Below are 18,576 nucleotides of genomic sequence, written 5' to 3' on the forward strand. Positions count from 1 at the left end.
GATTTTCAAGCCACTGGGTCTGCAACTCAAACCACAGTTGGCCTGTGGAAGTCCAGTACCTTAACCACTATGCAACCTGCTGGACCTCATACCATTTATTTTTATGCAAAAATTGGATTATACCACTCATGTTAACTTGTAGTACAATTTTTTCAAAAAATAAACCAGTTACATACTTATTTCATCAAATATAAACACATATCACTATGTTAATGCCATACCTCCTATGGCATGGGTACACAATATTTTATTAAACTACTTCCCTTTTAGGGACCAGCAGTTAGCATAATGGCTATGTCGCTGGACTCCCATGTAGTCGACCGCGGTTCAAGTCTCGGACCCAGTGGCTTAAACTCACACTGGGAACATGTGCGTGCGTGCTCAAGATCCCAAGAGGAGAATGGAGGAGAAAGGATTGTGGCGTGGCCATCCCCGCTGGGGGGTGATTTCTCACTTTCTGTCTCTCTGTCTCTCTGTGTCTTTCTGGTGAGCGCACGCGCCCTATAGCGAAAACCTCTCCAAAAAAGAAACCTACTTCCCTTTTAGAACACATGTAGAATTTTTTCCAAGTTTCCTGTAACATAAACACTGCTTAAATGAATGACACTTCACAGGACCAGCAGTTGGCATAATGGCTATGTTGCTGGATTCCCACGTAGTCGACTGCGGTTGGAGTCCTGGACCCAGTGGCTTAAACTCATGCCAGGCACATGTGCGTGCGTGCTCAAGATCCTGAGAGGAGAATGGAGGAAAAGGGATTGCGGCGTGGCCATCCCCCCGGGGGGTGATTTCTCGCTTTCTGTCTCTCTGGTGAGCACGTGTGTCTATAGCAAAAACCTCTCCCCCTCCAAAAAAAAAAAAAAAAAGAACAACCCTTTTCCATTACCTTTGGATAGATGTTCCATCATCTCTAACTTTCACATAAAGTCCTAGAGGTGGAATAGTTAGGTTAAAGGGATGAACTTTTTTTTTTTGAGGTTGACCAGAGAAAGACAGAGAGAGAAGGAAAATGAGATAGAAAGCTGCCAGATCTAGGACTTGAACCATGGTCAGCCATGAGGGAGTCCAGCTGCCTTAATCCCCACACCACCTGCCGGCCCTAAGGGATGAACTTCTAAATTTTGGATACGCTGTTGCTAAACTGACCTCAAAAAGATAATTAATGGGCGCGTGTGCGTGCGTGCCCAAGATCCTGAGAGGAGAATGGAGGAGAAGGGATTGCGGCGTGACCATTCCCCCTGGAGGGTGATTTCTCGCTTTCTGTCTCTCTGTCTCTCTCTGTCTGTCTGGCGAGCGCACGCGCCCTACAGTGAAAATCTCTACAAAAAAAAAAAAAAAGAGATAATTAAGTAATTCATTTTCAAATATAATTTAGGTAGGAAATTATTCCATAATTACCAAAGAAATACATAATCATCTCATGAATTCTTATTATCCCAGATATCTATGTCTAAGTACAGTATTTTAGAAAATATGTTCTTTCCACTTAAATTGGTAATACAGGACAATAGGAGTCAAACATTTTTTTTAAGTTCAAGCGTTATGGGACATTTCAATGTTGAAATGCTACTCTAAAGGTTAAAAAGAGAAACACAAAACCACCCCCTTATCCCACTAAAGCACCCAGCATCTTAAAGGTTCATCTATGAACGTCAAAATACAGAACCATAAAAAAATCAAAAAGGCCCTAACTAAGATTTTCAGGAAAGCAGTTGGTAGAAGTCTCTGTACCTGAGAAATTGGTGTCACCACGAGCTGGTCGATCCCTGTCTTGGAATTGTAAACTTTCTGCTTCACAAATCCAGGGTCCACCACGTAATAGATGCCGTCGATAGTCAGCGATGTCTCTGCAATGTTGGTGGCAATCACGACCTGCAGGTGGGAGGGGCACAGCTGGAGTGAGCTGCTCAAGCTCAGCCAAGATATGAAATGGGAGTTCTGACTCAGACACCTTCTCAAAGGAGTGTGTGGCTATCTCTCCTTTTAGACAGTTGAGACAACACTTAATCCCAGATCAGCCTCCAGGGGAGGAAAGGGTGTCTTCGCTTTAAGGGGTAGGTTGGAGAGGGGGTGGTACCTGAGAGAACCAGCATAGGGAAAAGGAAAAGCTAAGGCCAGTTAAAGCCAATTTCATGTGGCGCAGACGTCGTCTATATCCAATGTCGATTACTATAATTTTAATTTTCTAGCATCCTGGGAAAGCAGAGCTTTCCTAGCCTCACATGTGCCAGTGCAAAATGAGATTTTTCTTTCCTCCACCGAGACATCTGGACTACAAAATGGGCTTTCTGTATATGTGGAACAAGAGGGAGATTGTTTTTTGTTTTTTCATTTTTTTTTTCCTGATCATAAAATGAACCATGAGACAACAGAGGGATTTCATGGTTTGTGTGTATGTAGCAGTATATGTGATCTAGAAGATTATTAGTCTCAGCTTGGCACTGTCACTGTTCTTCCACCCAGAGATTCAGCTAATAAAACACAATTGCTTGGAAAAATCATTGCTAAGAGGCACCAGAACATCTTGTATCATGCCAGCATCTTACAAGCCCTGAAAGACTTCTATCTGCTATAGAGCCACAGAGGTCCTACACAGAAAGAAGTCCAGCCATCAGGAATAGCCTGGTAGATGCTCAGAAAATATCTGTCAAATGAAGGACAAAAGGAAGTAGAGTTCATATACAAGAGGAGAAATTCACCATCTACCTCCCTAAATCTGCTCTTCCTCCTATGTCTCCTCCCTTAGCACCATCTTCCATCTGGCTGCCCAAGTCAGACTGCTGAGAGTCATGCCTTACTTTTTCCTTCCCTTTCTCCCTTCCACTTCCTGGCACCCTGTCTTGTCCATTCTAACTCTTCAGTGTTACTCAAACATGACCTGTCTTCCACTCCTAGGAATACACGCAAGAGAAAGAAAACATACATCCATACAAAGACTTGTAAATGAATGTTCCAGCAGCATTATTCACAATAGCCCAGAACTGAAAACAACTCAAATGTCTGACAGCTGATGAATGGCTATACGAAACAGAACAGTATTCAACAACACACTAGCCTCCTCTTATCCATTTTACTTCCTCAGTTTCAGTTATCCATGGTCAACCATAATCCAAAAACAGGTAAAGGGCCAAGCATGTGGTAACAGAACTGGACACACATGGAAAAGGTCCTGGGTTCACATTCAAGGACCTGCCTGAGTACACTGGGCATGCATGTTCATGACCCAGGCTAGCTGATGTTGGGAATGGCAAAAAACCTTGGTGGGAGTATCTGTTTCTCTGTCTCTGTCTCTGTCATCTGGAAGAAATAAATAAATAAACCTAAACAAAAAAAGAAAAACAAAAATAGATGAATATACTACTAAAAGATATTGTGAGAGGGGGCCAGCCAATGGCACAGAGATTAAGGCAGCTGGATCCCACATGGCTGACTGAGCAGTTCAAGTCCCAGATCAGGCAGCTTGAAAAACATGTCAGGCAGGCACCAGCAGTTAGCGTAATGGCTATGTCGCTGGACTCCCACTTAGTCGACCGCAGTTCGCGTCCTAGACCTGATGGCTTAAACCTCACGCCGGGTGCGTGTGCGTGCGTGCCCAAGATCCTGAGAGGAGAATGGAGGAGGAGGGATTGTGGCGTGGCCATCCCCCCTGGGGGGTGATTTCTTGCTTTCTGTCTCTCTGTCTCTCTCTGTCTGGCGAACACATGCACCCTATAGTGAGAACCTCGAAAAAAAAAAAAACCCAAAAAACAAAAAACCATGTCAGGCACATGTGCATACATGGCCCAAAATCCAGAGAGGAGAACAGAAGAGAAAGGGCTGCAGTATGGCCATTCCCGAGGGGTGACTTTTCTTTCTCTCTCCAGCAAGCACACACACCCTATAGCAAAAACTGATAAAAATAAATAAATAAATAAAAGATACTGACAGAGAGAAAGCAACCATATATATTCATTTTAGAGCACTATATTGTTATAATTATTCTATTTTATAAGTAGTTACTGTCACTAATCTCTTACTGTGCCTAATTTATAATTAAAACTTTATTGGCTAACCCATAGCCTGATGGTTAAGGAACTCAGAGCCCACACAACCAGTTGAGGCTCAAATCCCAGCCCTGGTAGCTTGAAAACCATGCCAGGTATGTGTGCATGCATGCCCCAAATCCTGACAAGGTGGAAAAGGGAGAAGGGACTATGGCATGACCATGTCCTACTGGCAGGTACTTTCTCTCTCTCTCTTGTCTGTCTCTCTGTCTCTCATCTTTCTCTGGCAAGTGTACATACCCTCTGGCAATTAAAATGAAAGAGACATGATGTACTGATGAAGAGACATGATGTACTGATGAATACTGTAACATGGATGAATCATGAAAACATGCTACGTGAAAAAGCACTACAAAGGACCTCTTATTACTTGATTTACTTAATTTCCTTTATGTGAAATGTCTAGAACAGGCAAATCTGCCAAGATGGAGATTAGGGGTTTCCAGAGGCTAAGCAGAAGGGAAATTTGGGAGAGATGACTGCTAAAGGAGACATGGCTTATTATGATAAAATTGTTTGAAAACCAGCTGTGATGGTTAGACAATTCTGTGAATATAACAGAAGCCACTGAATTGTGTGCTTTAAAAGGGTATGGTATATAAATTATATCTCAACAAAGCTGTTAATTTTTTAAAGAATTTTAAAATGTAATCTTATTCATTTTTTTATTTTTACTTTTTATTTTTTTAACTTGACCAGAGAGAGAGACAGAGACAGAGAGAGAGAGAAAGAAAGAGAGAAAGAGAGAAGGAAAGTGTCAGAGCAAGCTGCCAGGTCTGGGAACTGAACTGCAGTCAGTCGTTAGGAGTCCAGCTGCCTTTACCCACATCACCACCTGCCAGTGCCAAAAGTTGTTATTTTTTCCTTAAAGAATTATTTTATTTAACTTTGTTGTTATTATTTTTTAATATTTCCAGAGAGAGATACAGAGAAGGGGATGGGGGGAGAGAAAGAGAGAGAGAGAGAGAAAAAGTGAGAAAGCAAGCCTCCAGGACCGGGACTTGAACCATGGTTAGCCATGTGAGAGTCCAGTGCTCTTAACCACTATGCCACCTGCTGGCCTCAAAGCTGTTAAAAAAAAGAAATCTGGTCAGCCAGTGGTGTGGTGGTTAAGGCAGCTGGATCTCACATGGCTAACTTGCACAGTTCAAGTCCTGGACCTGGTGGCTTGAAAACGTGCTAGGCACATAGACGTGTCAAGAATCAAAAAAGGAGGAAGAAATGGAGAAGGGATTGCAGTGTCACCATCCCGCACAAAAGGGTATTTTCTCACTTTCCCTCTCCATCTGGTGAATATAAGTGCCTTCTTTTTCTTTTCTTTTTTTTTTTTTTTAGAGGTTTTTGCTATGGGTGCGTGTGCTCACCAGACAGAGAGACAGAAAGCGAGAAATCACCCCCCAGGGAGGATGGCCACGCCACAATCCCTTCTCCTCCATTCTCCTCTCGGGATCTTGGGCACGCACGCACACGCGCCCGGCTTGAGTTTTAAGCCACTGGGTCCGGGACATGAACCACGGTCGACTACGTGGGAGTCCAGCGACATAGCCATTACGCTAACTGCTGGTCTCATTTAAGTACCTTCTGACAAATTAAAGAAGAAACAAATTCACCTGCCTCCTATACACGTTCAGTTCCAGCTACTAAAACTAGGCAACTTCCTGAATTAACCCCATCTCTTGCCTCCAGGCCATGGCAGACAGTTCTATGTTCTTAGAAGCTGCACCCCACCCCACCTTTCCCAAGTTCCTCAAGGACTAGTTTTGATTCTTCTTTCCCCTAAAAAGACCCCCTAGATCAGGTGCTCCCACCTGGCTATCCAGAGAACCATGAGCATTTTCACATTTCGTGTTGAAGACTTAGAGCCCACTGGGGGCTGTCCCACAGTAGCCAGAGGCTAGTCCTCATCTTGCAGCCCCAGTGTAACCCAAAACCTGGTGGATGCTCAAAAAATATTATTTGAATGAAAGAGCAGAGAAAAAGGAGAAGTCACATACCAAACCTTTATTCTAAACAAGCTGGTTGGACCAATCTCTAAAATATTGGGTGGTTAGAAAAGTCACGATCTATTTTTCTATGTAAAAATGCATCATGATCTTTCCAACAATCTAATATAATGAGACTCACATACACCTTAGCAATCCCCATTAGGGTCAGCTGCACATACCACTTGGTTTTAAGGCCCATGGGAGCTTCATTTTTGCCCAGTGTTACCTTTCTGCTGCCAGGGGGAGCTGGGTCAAAGATCCGGGTCTGCATCTCACTGGGAAGAGCAGAGTACACTGGGAGAATAATTAACTCTGGAACATCAGGTCCGAGGGATTTCATCCTTTCATACAGGATCTCACAAGCAGTATCGATCTCTTCCTGACCAGTCAGAAAGACTAGGATATCACCTACGAGAAGAATAGGGAATATTAACTTACTTTTTGTGTTAGAAATATTAACAGACTTCTAAATAACACATATTCTAGCTTCCAAACAAACTAAGATGTTATCATCTGTCCATGTTAAAATAGGTGCATTTAAACTCCACACACCATTATTTATATTTTCACCACCACCACTTCAGACGCCCAAGTTTAAGGTTATGGAGACTAATGCTTAAAAGGCATTTTTTCGTTTGTTTGTTTTTTGAGAAGTTTTTTGTTATAGTGTGCATGTGCTCACCAGAAAGACAGAAAGCGAGAAATCATCCCCCCAGGAAAGATGGCCATGCCGCCACCCCTTCTCCTCTAGTTTCCTCTCAAGATCTTGGGCACACATGCCCACATGCCCGGCATGAGTTTAAGCCACTATATCCAGGACTCGAACCGTGATTGACTACATGGAAGTCCAGCTACATAGCCATTAGGCCATCTGCTGGTCTCTGTTTTTAAGAGAGATTTTTGCTATAGGGCACATGTGCTCACTGGAGAGACAGTGAGAGAGAGACAAAAAGCAAGAAATCACCCCCAGAGGGGATGGCTATGCCATAATCCCTTCTCCATTCTCCTCTCAGGATCTTGGGCAGGGACGCACACATGCCTGGCATGAGTTTTAAGCTGCTGGGTCAGGGACTCAAACCACGGTCGACTATGTAGGAGTCCAGCAACATAACCATTACACTACCTGCTAGTCCCTAAGAGGTATTTTTTTAAATGTTAGCTAAAAAGATACCAATATCAGGACTTTTGGCTTAACAGGAAAAAATGCTTTCCCCTTACCTGGTGGCTCCGTTAAATGAATCTGCATAACAGTGATCAGGCTGGCATCCAGATAATCTGTCTCAGGTTCCTTGGTGTAAAGTATCTCCACTGGATATGTCCGACCTGGGATGGTAAAGATGGGAGCTTCGTAGAAGTACTGGGAAAACTTCACTGCATCCAAGGTGGCTGAGGTGACAATCAACTTCATGTCCTGTCGTTTCTGAACAGTCTGAGGGGAAATGTGACATATCTTACTATAAAGGACTACTCGAGGGCCAGCAGGTGGTATGGAGGTTAAGGTGCTGGATCCCATGTGGCCAGCTGTGTGGTTTGAGTCCCAGACATTGCAGCTTGAAAAATATGCCAGGTATGTGTGGGTGTACCCAAAATCCTAAGAGGAGACTAAAGGAGAAGGGATTGCAGCATGGCCACTGCCCCCGTCTCTCTCTCTGGTGAGCACACATGACCTATGGCTTAAAAAAACAAAAACCAAAACGCAACCAAACAAAAAAACACAAGGACTACCTGAAAAGGCACAGGTACTGGGAACCAGCAGTTAGAGTAATGGCTATGTCGCTGGACTCCCACGTAGTCGACCACGTTTCACGTCCTGGACCCGGTGGCTTAAAACTCACGCCGGGCGCGTGTGCTTGCGTGCCCAAGATCCCGAGAGGAGAATGGAGGAGAAGGGATTGCGGCGTGGCCATCCCCCCGGTGGGGTGATTTCTCGCTTTCTATCTCTCTGTCTCTCTCTCTCTGGCAAGCGCACGCACCCTATGGCAAAAACTTCTCCAAAAAAAAAAAAAAAAAGGCACCTAGTTACCTTTTTCAGCAATCCAAAGAGTACATCGGTGTGAATTGTCCTCTCATGTGCCTCGTCCAGCATGATGATGGCATACTGAGTGAGGTCAGGGTCAATCAGGCACTCTCTGAGCAACATCCCGTCCGTCATGTACTTGATGACTGTTTCAGGGCTAGTGCAGTCTTCAAATCGAATGGTGTAGCCCACCTAAACAGAACAGAATTGGAAAACTAAGACACAAACCTTTCTTTTTGTAATCACCAGGAAAGATTTTGGCCCATCAGACAGTTAACTCAATACTCATAGATAAGAATTTGCCCAAGATGTACAATGATTTCTTCATAGTAAAGACTTGAGGGACCAGCAGATGGCATAATGGTTACATTGCTGGACTCCCACATAGTCGACCATAGTTCAAGTCCTGGACCTGGCAGCTTAAAACTCATTCCAGGTGCATGTCCGTGTGTGTCCAAGAGGAAAATGGAGAGGGGGTTGCAGTGTGGCCATTGATGGGGGGTGATTTCTCACTTTTTGTCTCTCTGTCTCTTTCTGTCTCTCCAACAAGCCTACACACCCTATCACAAAAACCTCTCTCAAGGAAAAAAAAATTGACTGCCTTGGATCTGACCCTGAGCAGATCAATGCTAACAATGAGGAAAAACCTTCTTTCCCCCAGGAGAAACCTGAAAAAAGGTAGAACTATTTCCAGTTTACGGATCAGAGATCTGGGCCTATATATTAGTTTTCTTCCGGCATTCCCAGAGCGACTTCACTGTCCACTTACCTCTTGGCCTAGGCAACAACCAAATTCCTCTGACACCCTTTTGGCCACTGACATGGCTGCCACTCTTCTGGGCTGGGTACACCCGATCTTGCCCCTAGAAGTGTAGCCTGCCTCTGCCAGGTACTGGGTGATCTGCGTTGTCTTCCCAGATCCTGTCTCTCCAATAACAATCAGGATCTGATTGTCATGAACAGCCTGAAAGCAACAGAATATAATCATAAAAATCTGTCACATGTTACTATGGAGTAAAATAATTAATGTTTATATTCTAACACTAAATGAGAAAACAGACACATACACACAGTTAAAGAATTAATAAATTTAAAAGACATGTAAAGGTATTTCCACTACCAATCCTAAATCTCCAGTACCTCTCACCAAGAGTTACCTTATGCAAGAAGCAGTTAAATAAGCCAAAATACATCCACATAACAAAGCACTAAAAAGGCAGTAATTAAAAAAAAAGACAAATCTGTTAATATATCATTAAGCAGAAAAAACAAAATGCAAAACAATGTATATAATATACTGCTATCAATAAACAGTACATGTATAAGACACATGTGTATGCATACATATGTGTTTGTATACATATAAGATATTGTTGAAAGGATTCACTGAAAAACTAGTAAACTTGGTTGCCTCAAGGACAGTTTGGTGGTCTTAAAATCAGAACTCCAGAATACAGAAACAAGTCCTTAAAACAAGTCCCAGGCTATCTGGGTTCATTGGCAGTGGTGACCAGAGCTGGCAGTCCATGCAACATGATATTCTGTTCACCTGGAACTGCTCTAGGGTCTCTGATTCAAATAGACTTATTTCATTATAAGTAAAAAGCACAGACTAATAAACAGTTTTTTAAAAAGTACTTGGATGGGAACCAGCAGTTAGCGTAATGGCTATGTCACTGGACTCCCACGTAGTCAACCGTGGTTCACGTCCTGGACCCGGTGGCTTAAAATTCATGCCAGGCAAGAGTGCGTGCCCAAGATCCTGAGAGGAGAATGGAGGAGAAGGGATTGCAGTGTGACCATGCCCCCTGGGGGGTGATTTCTCACTTTCTGTCTCTATGTCTCTCTCTGTCTGGAGAGCACACGTGCCCTATAGTGAAAATCTCTCAAAAAAAAAAAAAAAAGAACTTGGAAATATTTTGTGTTTTTTTTTTTTCTTTTTAATCTCTTTTGGAAGAGCCACTTCAAAAATGCACATATTGGTTGCTCATTTCCATTTTAAAATGTCATCCTTCTTTTAGAAAATCCCATACTCCTCCCCGACCAGTGCTTCAGACAAGGGCATCTCACCTGAACCAACTGCTCCTTCAGTTTGTAAATAGGCAGGCTCTCCCTCTGCTCAATGATTGACATCTGGGTCTTTTTTCCATAAGAAGCTTTGTTGCCCCCAAAGGCATGCTTCTTCCACTCCGGAATGTCATTGGGCATCATCCCAATACCCCTCATGTTGGCAGCAATCTGCCTGCCTTCCGCTGGAAAGGAAACGGGCAACTTAGTATTGTCCTCAAGGTGCACCCAGAGGAAAAAAATAAAAATGGCAAGTTGGTACCACACATGTGGTATCTAGATTCAGTGTGACCCTTGACTAAGGGTACAAGAGAAACAAATTAGTATGAAAAAAAGAATGCAGAAGGGTGAGTAGGGGCCAGGAAAGGGAACGAGACCATAACAAGTGGTGCTATGCATGTGTGACGCTTCCTGATAGAAAAAAGAACAGTTGGTTGAGAGAAGTGAAAACCTGATTTATTTTCTTTCAAAGAATCATTTATTTCATTTTATTCATTATTTTTTCATATTTGCTGTAGGGCATGTGCACTCACCAGAGAGAGGCAAAGAGAGAGAGAGAGAGAAAGAGAGAGGGAAAGCAAGTCGCCAGGTCTGGGACTCAAACCGCAGTTGGCCACGTGGGAGTCCAGTGCCCTTAACCACCATGCCACCTGCTGGCCCCCAAAACTTGATCTTTTGACCCTGGGATTTTTTTCAAATACAAGTTTCGTATCCCTTTTTCCAAATTCTTGGGACTGGGCCAGCTAGGTGGTATAGCGGTTAGGGCAGCTGGATACCACATGACTAACAGCATAGTTAAGTCCCAGACTAGTGGCTTGAAAAACCTGCATGAAAATGTCAAGAGGAGAATGGAGAAAAAAGGACTGCAGTGAGGCCATCCCCTCCACCCACCCAGGGGTGCTTTCTCACTTTCTCTCTCTGGGAAGGACATGTACCCTATTGCAAATTTTTTTAAAAAGTACTGGGGCCAGTAGGTGGCATGGTGGTTAAGGGTGCTGGACTCTCACATGGCCGACTACAGTTTGAATACCAGACCTGGCAGCTTGCTTTTTCTCTCCTCCTCTCACTCTGCCCATCTCTGACCAAATTAAAAAATAAATAAAGTTAAATAATTCTTTAAAGAATGAAAAAAGAAATTAAGGTTGGTACTAGAAGTTTCAGTGTTTTTTTCTTTTTAAAGATTTTGGAATATATACACATGAATAATGAGGTAATTTTTTTTTTTTTTTTTTTTGGAGAGATTTTCACTGTAGGGCGCGTGCGCTCGCCAGACAGACAGAGAGAGACATAGAGACAGAAAGCGAGAAATCATCCCCCAGGGGGGATGGTCACGCCGCAATCCCTTCTCCTCCATTCTCCTCTCGGGATCTTGGGCACACACGCACACGCGCCCGGCGTGAGTTTTAAGCCACCGGGTCCGGGACACGAACCGCGGTCGACTACGTGGGAATCCAGCGACATAGCCATTACGCTAACTGCTGGTTCCCAATAATGAGGTATCTTGAGGATAGGGCCAGTATCTATAAACAAAATCCATTTATGTGGGCTGACCCTGTAGTCTAGTGGTTAAGGGAAGCCAGATCTCACGTGGCTAACGGCATTTCTAGTCCCAGCCCTAGTGGCCTGTAAAACATGTTGGGCACGTGTGTACGTATGGCCCAAATCCCAAAAGGCTGGAGAGATAAGAAATGGGGTGGAGGTGTGACTATGCCCCATTGGGAGTGCTTTCTCCTTCTCTCTCCTTCTCTCCATCTCTGGTGAGTGCATGCACTCTCTGGCAATGAAAAAATCTATTTACATTTCATATACACATTATACACACAGTCTGATGGTAATTTTATACTATATATATATTTTTTTTTTTTTGATAGAGACTTTTTGCTATGGGGTGCGCGTTCACCAGACAGTAAGTGAGAAATTACCTTCCAGAGGGATGCCCATGCCATAATCTCTTCTCCATTCTGCTCTTGGGATTTTGGGTACACATGTACACTCGCTCAGCATGAGTTTTAAGCTACTGGGCCTGTGACTCAAACCGTGGTCAAGTGACATAACCATTACACCATCTGCTGGTCTCAATATTATACAATATTTTTAACAACTGTGCATAGAAGTTTGTATAAGCTGAACTAACAAAACCAGAAAGCAAAGGTGACACTCCCTCAGTCACCCATGGGGACAAGCTGTGGTTGTCATCACCATCACTCCTGACTCTAAATTTATATGTTACTGATATTAATCATTTTCATTTTTTTGTAGATATTTTTGCCGTAGGGCGCATGCACTCTCCAGAGAGAGAGACAGAGAGACAGAAAGAGACAGAGAGACAGAAAGCAAGAAATCACCCCCCATTTACTCATACATAAATACTTAAAATAACATACCATTTACCAGTGGGAAAATACATATTAGGTCATCGGGAAAGTCATGATGTATTTCTGTTTTTCTATACAGAAGTGTGTCGTGACTTTTCCAACCACCCAATACATGCTCAGAGTAACTAAGCAGCCCAGCAGCATCGCCAAAACGCCTGCACCAGCTGTTAAACAGCAGCAACAGCAAACGACATTTGGGTCTCCACCTATAATGCTATGCTTTGATTAAAACATTACTGTACACTATATTTCATTTTTTTAGATAAAAAGAAATACCAGAATGGGGCTTGGAGGGTTTTTTTTTTCTATTGAGGATGCTGAATAAACTATGTGCAGGGAACCTGATTTTTGACTGCAAAATAAGGACCTGAGGTAAGGTTTGGAATTTTACATTTGTGCTAACATGTCTGTGTTCAAACAGTTTCAGAATTTGGAGATTTCAAGTTTCTCAGATTAGGGAAATCCAACCTATAACTGCTAAACTGAGATGTTAATTCACATACTATGCAACCCTTTCCAAGCGTCCAACTCAGTAATTTATCACATATTCACAAAGCTGTACAACCATGACCACAATCTAATTTTACAACACTTTTGGGACCAGCAGATGGCATAATGGTTACATCGCTGGACTCCCACGTAGTCGACCACAGTCTGAGTCCCAGACCCAGCAGCTTAAACTCTTGCCAGGCGCGTGTGTGTGCATTCCCAAGCGGAGAATGGAGAAGAAGGGACTGTGGCATGGCCATGGCCCCCAGGGAGTGATTTCTCGCTTTCTGTCTGTCTCTCTGGCGAGGGCACATACCCTATAGAAAAAAATCTCTCTGTTAAAAAAAGAACATTTTCATCACCCCAAAAAGAAATCCTGTAACTGTAAGCAATCACTCTCTGTTCCTTCCTCTTCACTTGCCCTGGCAGCCACTAAACAATCTGCTTTCTACCACCATAGGTTTACATATTGTGGACATTTCACAGGGTATGTGGTCTTCTGTGTCTGGCTTCTTTCACTTAGCTTAACACTTTCAAGGCTGACCCTAGTATGGTGGCTAGAGTGAGGGGCAAAAGAACGAGCAGAATTGTAGAGTATGCAAATATTTTCTAAATTTATTGGCAAAAGCCAACTATGAAAATATACTTAAGCCTACTGACCAAATAAGGGAGCTCTGAAGAAGTCAAAGGAGGTCGGGAGAGGATTTCACTAAGGGAATGGGGCTTATTCTGAAGAAAGGGAAGATTTTTTTTTCAATAATAAAAATTTTCAATCTTCCAATGATAATCTAATATTTTGAGTCTCTGTTTCATGTAGCCGAACTAATATCCCAGCTGACACACTTCCCAAAATTCTGTCTCCTGCTGGGAACCAGCAGTTAGCGTAATGGCTATGTCGCTGGACTCCCACGTAGTCGACCGCGGTTCGCGTCCTGGACCCGGTGGCTTAAAACTCACGCCGGGCGCGTGTGCGTGCATGCCCAAGATCCCGAGAGGAGAATGGAGGAGAAGGGATTGCGGCGTGACCATCCCCCCTGGGGGATGATTTCTCGCTTTCTGTCTCTATGTCTCTCTCTGTCTGTCTGGCGAGCGCACGCGCCCTATAGCAAAAATCTCTCCAAAAAAAAAAAAAATTCTGTCTCCTGCTCAGGCCTCTCTTCCAAACTCTTACACTAAACTGCACACTAGCACCAACTAAGATGTCCTCCAGTGATCTCAGCTGCAAGTCCAGAACAAATTCAACCATCTTTCCTCACGAACCCGTTTCTCTTCTAGCACTTCCCACACTTCAGAGGTACCACTGCCCACCCCGGGGCTCACACCAGAAACCTGGACGTTGTCATTGATGACTCCCCTTCCTCTTGCTCCTGACAGTCAACAAATCATGTAACTCAAGCACATCCTCCTCTGCCTCCATCCTCTCTCTTCTGAACTACTGTATTAAAGAAGCCTCCTGAATCACCTCACATGCCTACTCTTGCCCCATCTAACTCACTGTCCAGGGCACCCTGAATAATCCTTTGGAAATGCCACTCTGATCACACCATATTCCTACCTAGAATTTTTCAGTATTTCCTGGTGCACTCAGAACTGAACCCAGATTTTTTTTTTTTTGATAGATTTTTGCTATAGGGTGTGTGTGCTTGACAGAGAGACAGAGAGATAGAAAGCAAGAAATCATCCCCTAGAGGGGATGGCCACACCACAATCCCTTTCCTCCATTCTCCTCCCATACCACATGCACCCAGCATGAGTTTTAAGGTGCCAGGTCTGGGACTTGAGCCTCAGTCAACTACATGGGAATCCAGCAACATAACCATTATGCCTACTATTGGTCTCTGAACCCAGATTCTTAATCCCATCTACAAAGCCTTCACTTAACACTGGTGCCTCATCCCCCAGCCTGACTCTGCCCCTCACTCTCTGTCCTCAAGCCACACAGGCCTTCTTTCAGGTCCTTTTTCCCAACCCACGGCCCCAGCACAGGCTAATTCTCGGCCTGCCCACCCTCTCCAACCCTCAACCCATCCTTTGCTGGCAGACTAAGTCCCATTTATCTTTTCAGGTCTCAGTTTCCCCAAGGAAGTGACCCACCATAGCCAATTATACTCTCTGCACTTCATTACAACTCTGATCATAATTTAATTAGTTAGTTGGTAATTATTTGATGAATATCCATATCCCCCACAAAGCTGTAGGCCTCATAAGAGCAGAGTTCATGTCTGTTTAGTTCATGGCTGTATCCCCAGTTACCTAACACAAATTAATAAGTATCTGTTATGACTACATCCAGCGGTAATATTTACTGCACCAGGAATCACAGGAAAAGGGAAGTTTCCAAGCGGAAGTGTGTTTTTTTTCCCCAAACATATCTTTCCTTTTTTTTTTTTTTTTTTAAATTTATTTATGTCTGGGGAGCCAGATGGTTACACAGAGGTAAAATGTGGCACTGTGAGGCTGATCCACATGGGAAGGATTCAGTTCACACCAAAAGACCTCCCTGAGTATGCTGGACACATATCTGTTCATGCTCAGGGGCTGGCTAAAGCTAAAGGAGAATCCTGGCATCAAGACCCTCTTGGGAGTGCATGTGTATGCTCCCTCACTCTGTCTCTTTCACCCACTCATGAAATAAACGGTAAGTTAGTTAACTTCTTTTCATAACTGAGAGACACAGAGACAGATAAACACCCTTGACAGGGACTCACACAGCAATGCTCCCCTTAGCCCGTCAGGATTACGGGCATACACACGTGCCCAGAGTGTACAGGTGAACCCAAGAACTGATCCCGGATCCTCCACATGGCTTCCGTCATCACAGAGCATTGCACTATCACTGTACTACCATGGCTGGGCCTGTATCATCTATACAGTAAAAATATTTTAAGTCTGGGACCAGCAGTTGGCGTAATAGCTACGTCGCTGGACTCCCATGTAGTCGACTGCAGTTTGAGTCCCAGACCTGGTGGCTTAAACTCACGCTGGGCATGTGAGCCTGCGTGCCCAAGATCCTGAGAGGAGAATGGAGGAGAAGGGATTGTGGTATGGCCATACCCCCTAGGTGGTGATTTCTCATTTTCTATCTCTGTTTCTCACCCCCCCCAAAAAAAAAACCACTTTTTTTTTTTCCATTTGCTTCAGGGCACATGCACTCACCAGAGAGAGAGAGAGAGAGAAAGGGAAAGTGAGAAAGCAAGCCACCAGGTCCGAGACTCAAATCATGGTTGGTCATCTAGGAGTCCAGAACCCCAACCACCACGCCAACTTGCTAACCCCCAGAATCTGTGTTTTAAATCACAGTAATGCCTCTACCATCTGTCTAGGTTAAATGATGGCATCGTGTCTTAAGCAAGCACTGGAAGAGTATAAACCTCAGGGGAACAGAATCAGAGATGAACTACTCTGAAAGGTTCCAAGTCAATGGCCTCCTCCCTGCTGCCAAGGTCTATCCAGTCAGAACTACTCTAACCCCTACACTGAGTGACCACCCATTGTCATAGGATGCATCCAAGCTCCTAAACACGCCCTTCACATGCTCACCCACCACAGCTCTATCTAATACCCAAACTCATCGCTACCTTGGGGTTCCTGTTTGGGCTTTGTAAATGCTGCTTCCTTAAACCTAGAACCTTTCCCCCTCCTACAGATGACATTTCATCCATCCTGGGAGGCTGGTTCAAATGCCTCCTCCCTATTACCCCAGGTGGACTCCCCTCTCGGGAATCTCCCAGGACACTCAGAGTACAGCTCTCTGGAAGGAGGAGACCCGGTTGGTGGTATTGTTGGCTGGTGTGAGCTTAGTCAGCTTTCTCCTTTCACTACGTGCTAACTCTGAGACTTTGGGAAAGTTACTTAACTCCTCTGAGCCTGTGAGCATGTGATGTGGAGTAAATGAGCAACATGGGAACCACGCAGCCTGGCACATGGAACTTGCTGAAAGAAAGATTCACTGTGACTTTTGGCTGCCATTGACAACGTAGTTCGTCTCCTAACAGTACCTGTTACGTAGCATTTGCTCATAAATGAATAGAATGGCTAAAGTAACTAAGTAAGTATCTTCCAGCTCCTTCCATAGGCGCCCCAGCAATGCTCCTATTTGTCCAAGTCAGGACCCCAGATGTATGTAACACCTATTTGCTGTTTCCATCAGACTGGTACTTTCTCTGGAAGGCAGTGTCTCACATAAATTAATGCCCCTGGGGGCTGGCAGATGGTGTAGTGGTTAAAGGTACTAGATTCCCACATGGCAGACCATAGTTTGAGTCCTGGACCTGGCAGCTTGCTTTCTTGCTTTCCCTTTCTCTGTCTGTGTCTCTGGTCAAATTTTTAAAAATAATAACAACAAATGAAATTAAATCAATAAATCATTATTTTTTAAAAAATCAAAAAATAAAATAAAATAATGCCCTGTTCCATCCCCACTTTACTCAAGAGAGCAGCAGCTGAGGACTACCAAGCCTAAATCCTTATCTAGGGATTCCTGTGACTCAGAGAAGCCGAGCTGAGCCTCCCCCTCTCCTTTTCAGTCTTCTCTCTGGCTCTAGTTGTCAGTTCCGTTGTCCAGAACCTGGAGTTCTCAACTGGGACTCTGCCTCCTTGCCCTGCTTTGGATGGAGGATGTCTGGGAAGACCTCAGATATGCTCTCAGTCCACTGAGTCAGCTGATATAATGGACAAGAGCTCTAGGAATCAGAGCTCTAGAGACTCCAGCTACCATTCCTGGCTGTAGGGCCTGGGCAAGCCACTTAGCCTTTCTGAGTTCCCAGGCCACGGTATGACGTAGAGGGATAGGTAAGACCCACTGATGCAAAACTGACAAAGTATTGTGATGGGGGATCAGCAGATGGCATAATGGCTATGTCATTGCACTCCCATGTAGTTGACCATAATTTGGGTCCTGAACCTGGTGGCTTAAACTCACACCGGATGCATGTGCGTACATGCCCAAGATCCCGAGAGGAAAATGGCAGAGAAGGGACTGTGGCGTGGCCCTCCCCTCCAGGGGGTGGTTTCTCGCTTTCTGTCTTTCTCTTTCTGGCAAGTGCATGTGCCCTATTGCAAAAACCTCTCAAAAAAAATTAAGCTATTCAGAAGAAAAACTCAGTCAGTCTTTGACCAAGGTTATTAAAACATTTCTGGCTTTGGGAACCAGCAGTTAGCGTAATGGCTATGTCGCTGGACTCCCATGTAGTCGACTGCGGTTCGCGTCCCAGACCCGGTGGCTTAAAACTCATGCCGGGCGCGTGTGCGTGCATGCCCGAGATCCCGAGAGGAGAATGGAGGAGAAGGGATTGCGGCGTGACCATCCCCACTGGGGGATGATTTCTCGCTTTCTGTCTCTATGTCTCTGTCTGTCGCACACGCCCTATAGCAAAAACCCCTCCAAAAAAGAAAAAAAAATTTCTGGCTTTAAAAAACAAAACAGCGGGAACCAGCAGTTAGCATAATGGCTATGTCGCTGGACTCCCATGTAGTCGACTGCGGTTCGCGTCCCAGACCCGGTGGCTTAAAACTCATGCCGGGCGCGTGTGCGTGCATGCCCGAGATCCCGAGAGGAGAATGGAGGAGAAGGGATTGTGGCGTGACCATCCCCCCTGGGG

At 44.4% G+C, this 18,576-nt stretch overlaps 1 protein-coding gene across 2 annotated transcripts in view; it reads right to left on the bottom strand.

Annotated features, from left to right (window-relative positions):
• The window catches only part of DHX8 (DEAH-box helicase 8), a 46,591-nt gene that overhangs the window by 11,177 nt on the left and 16,838 nt on the right, over positions 1-18,576 (bottom strand). For both annotated transcript variants that reach the window (XM_014583787.2, XM_006167406.3), the window contains exons 12-17: positions 10,116-10,297; positions 8,815-9,009; positions 8,052-8,237; positions 7,247-7,457; positions 6,255-6,436; positions 1,732-1,872 (exon numbers count right to left, since the gene is read on the bottom strand). In XM_014583787.2, coding sequence (XP_014439273.1) covers positions 1,732-1,872; positions 6,255-6,436; positions 7,247-7,457; positions 8,052-8,237; positions 8,815-9,009; positions 10,116-10,297 — 1,097 coding nt within the window. The remainder of the gene's footprint in view (positions 1-1,731; positions 1,873-6,254; positions 6,437-7,246; positions 7,458-8,051; positions 8,238-8,814; positions 9,010-10,115; positions 10,298-18,576) is intronic.

This window comes from Tupaia chinensis, unplaced genomic scaffold (assembly GCF_000334495.1).
Source record: "Tupaia chinensis unplaced genomic scaffold, TupChi_1.0 Scaffold144741_1, whole genome shotgun sequence".
NCBI lineage: Eukaryota > Metazoa > Chordata > Mammalia > Scandentia > Tupaiidae > Tupaia > Tupaia belangeri.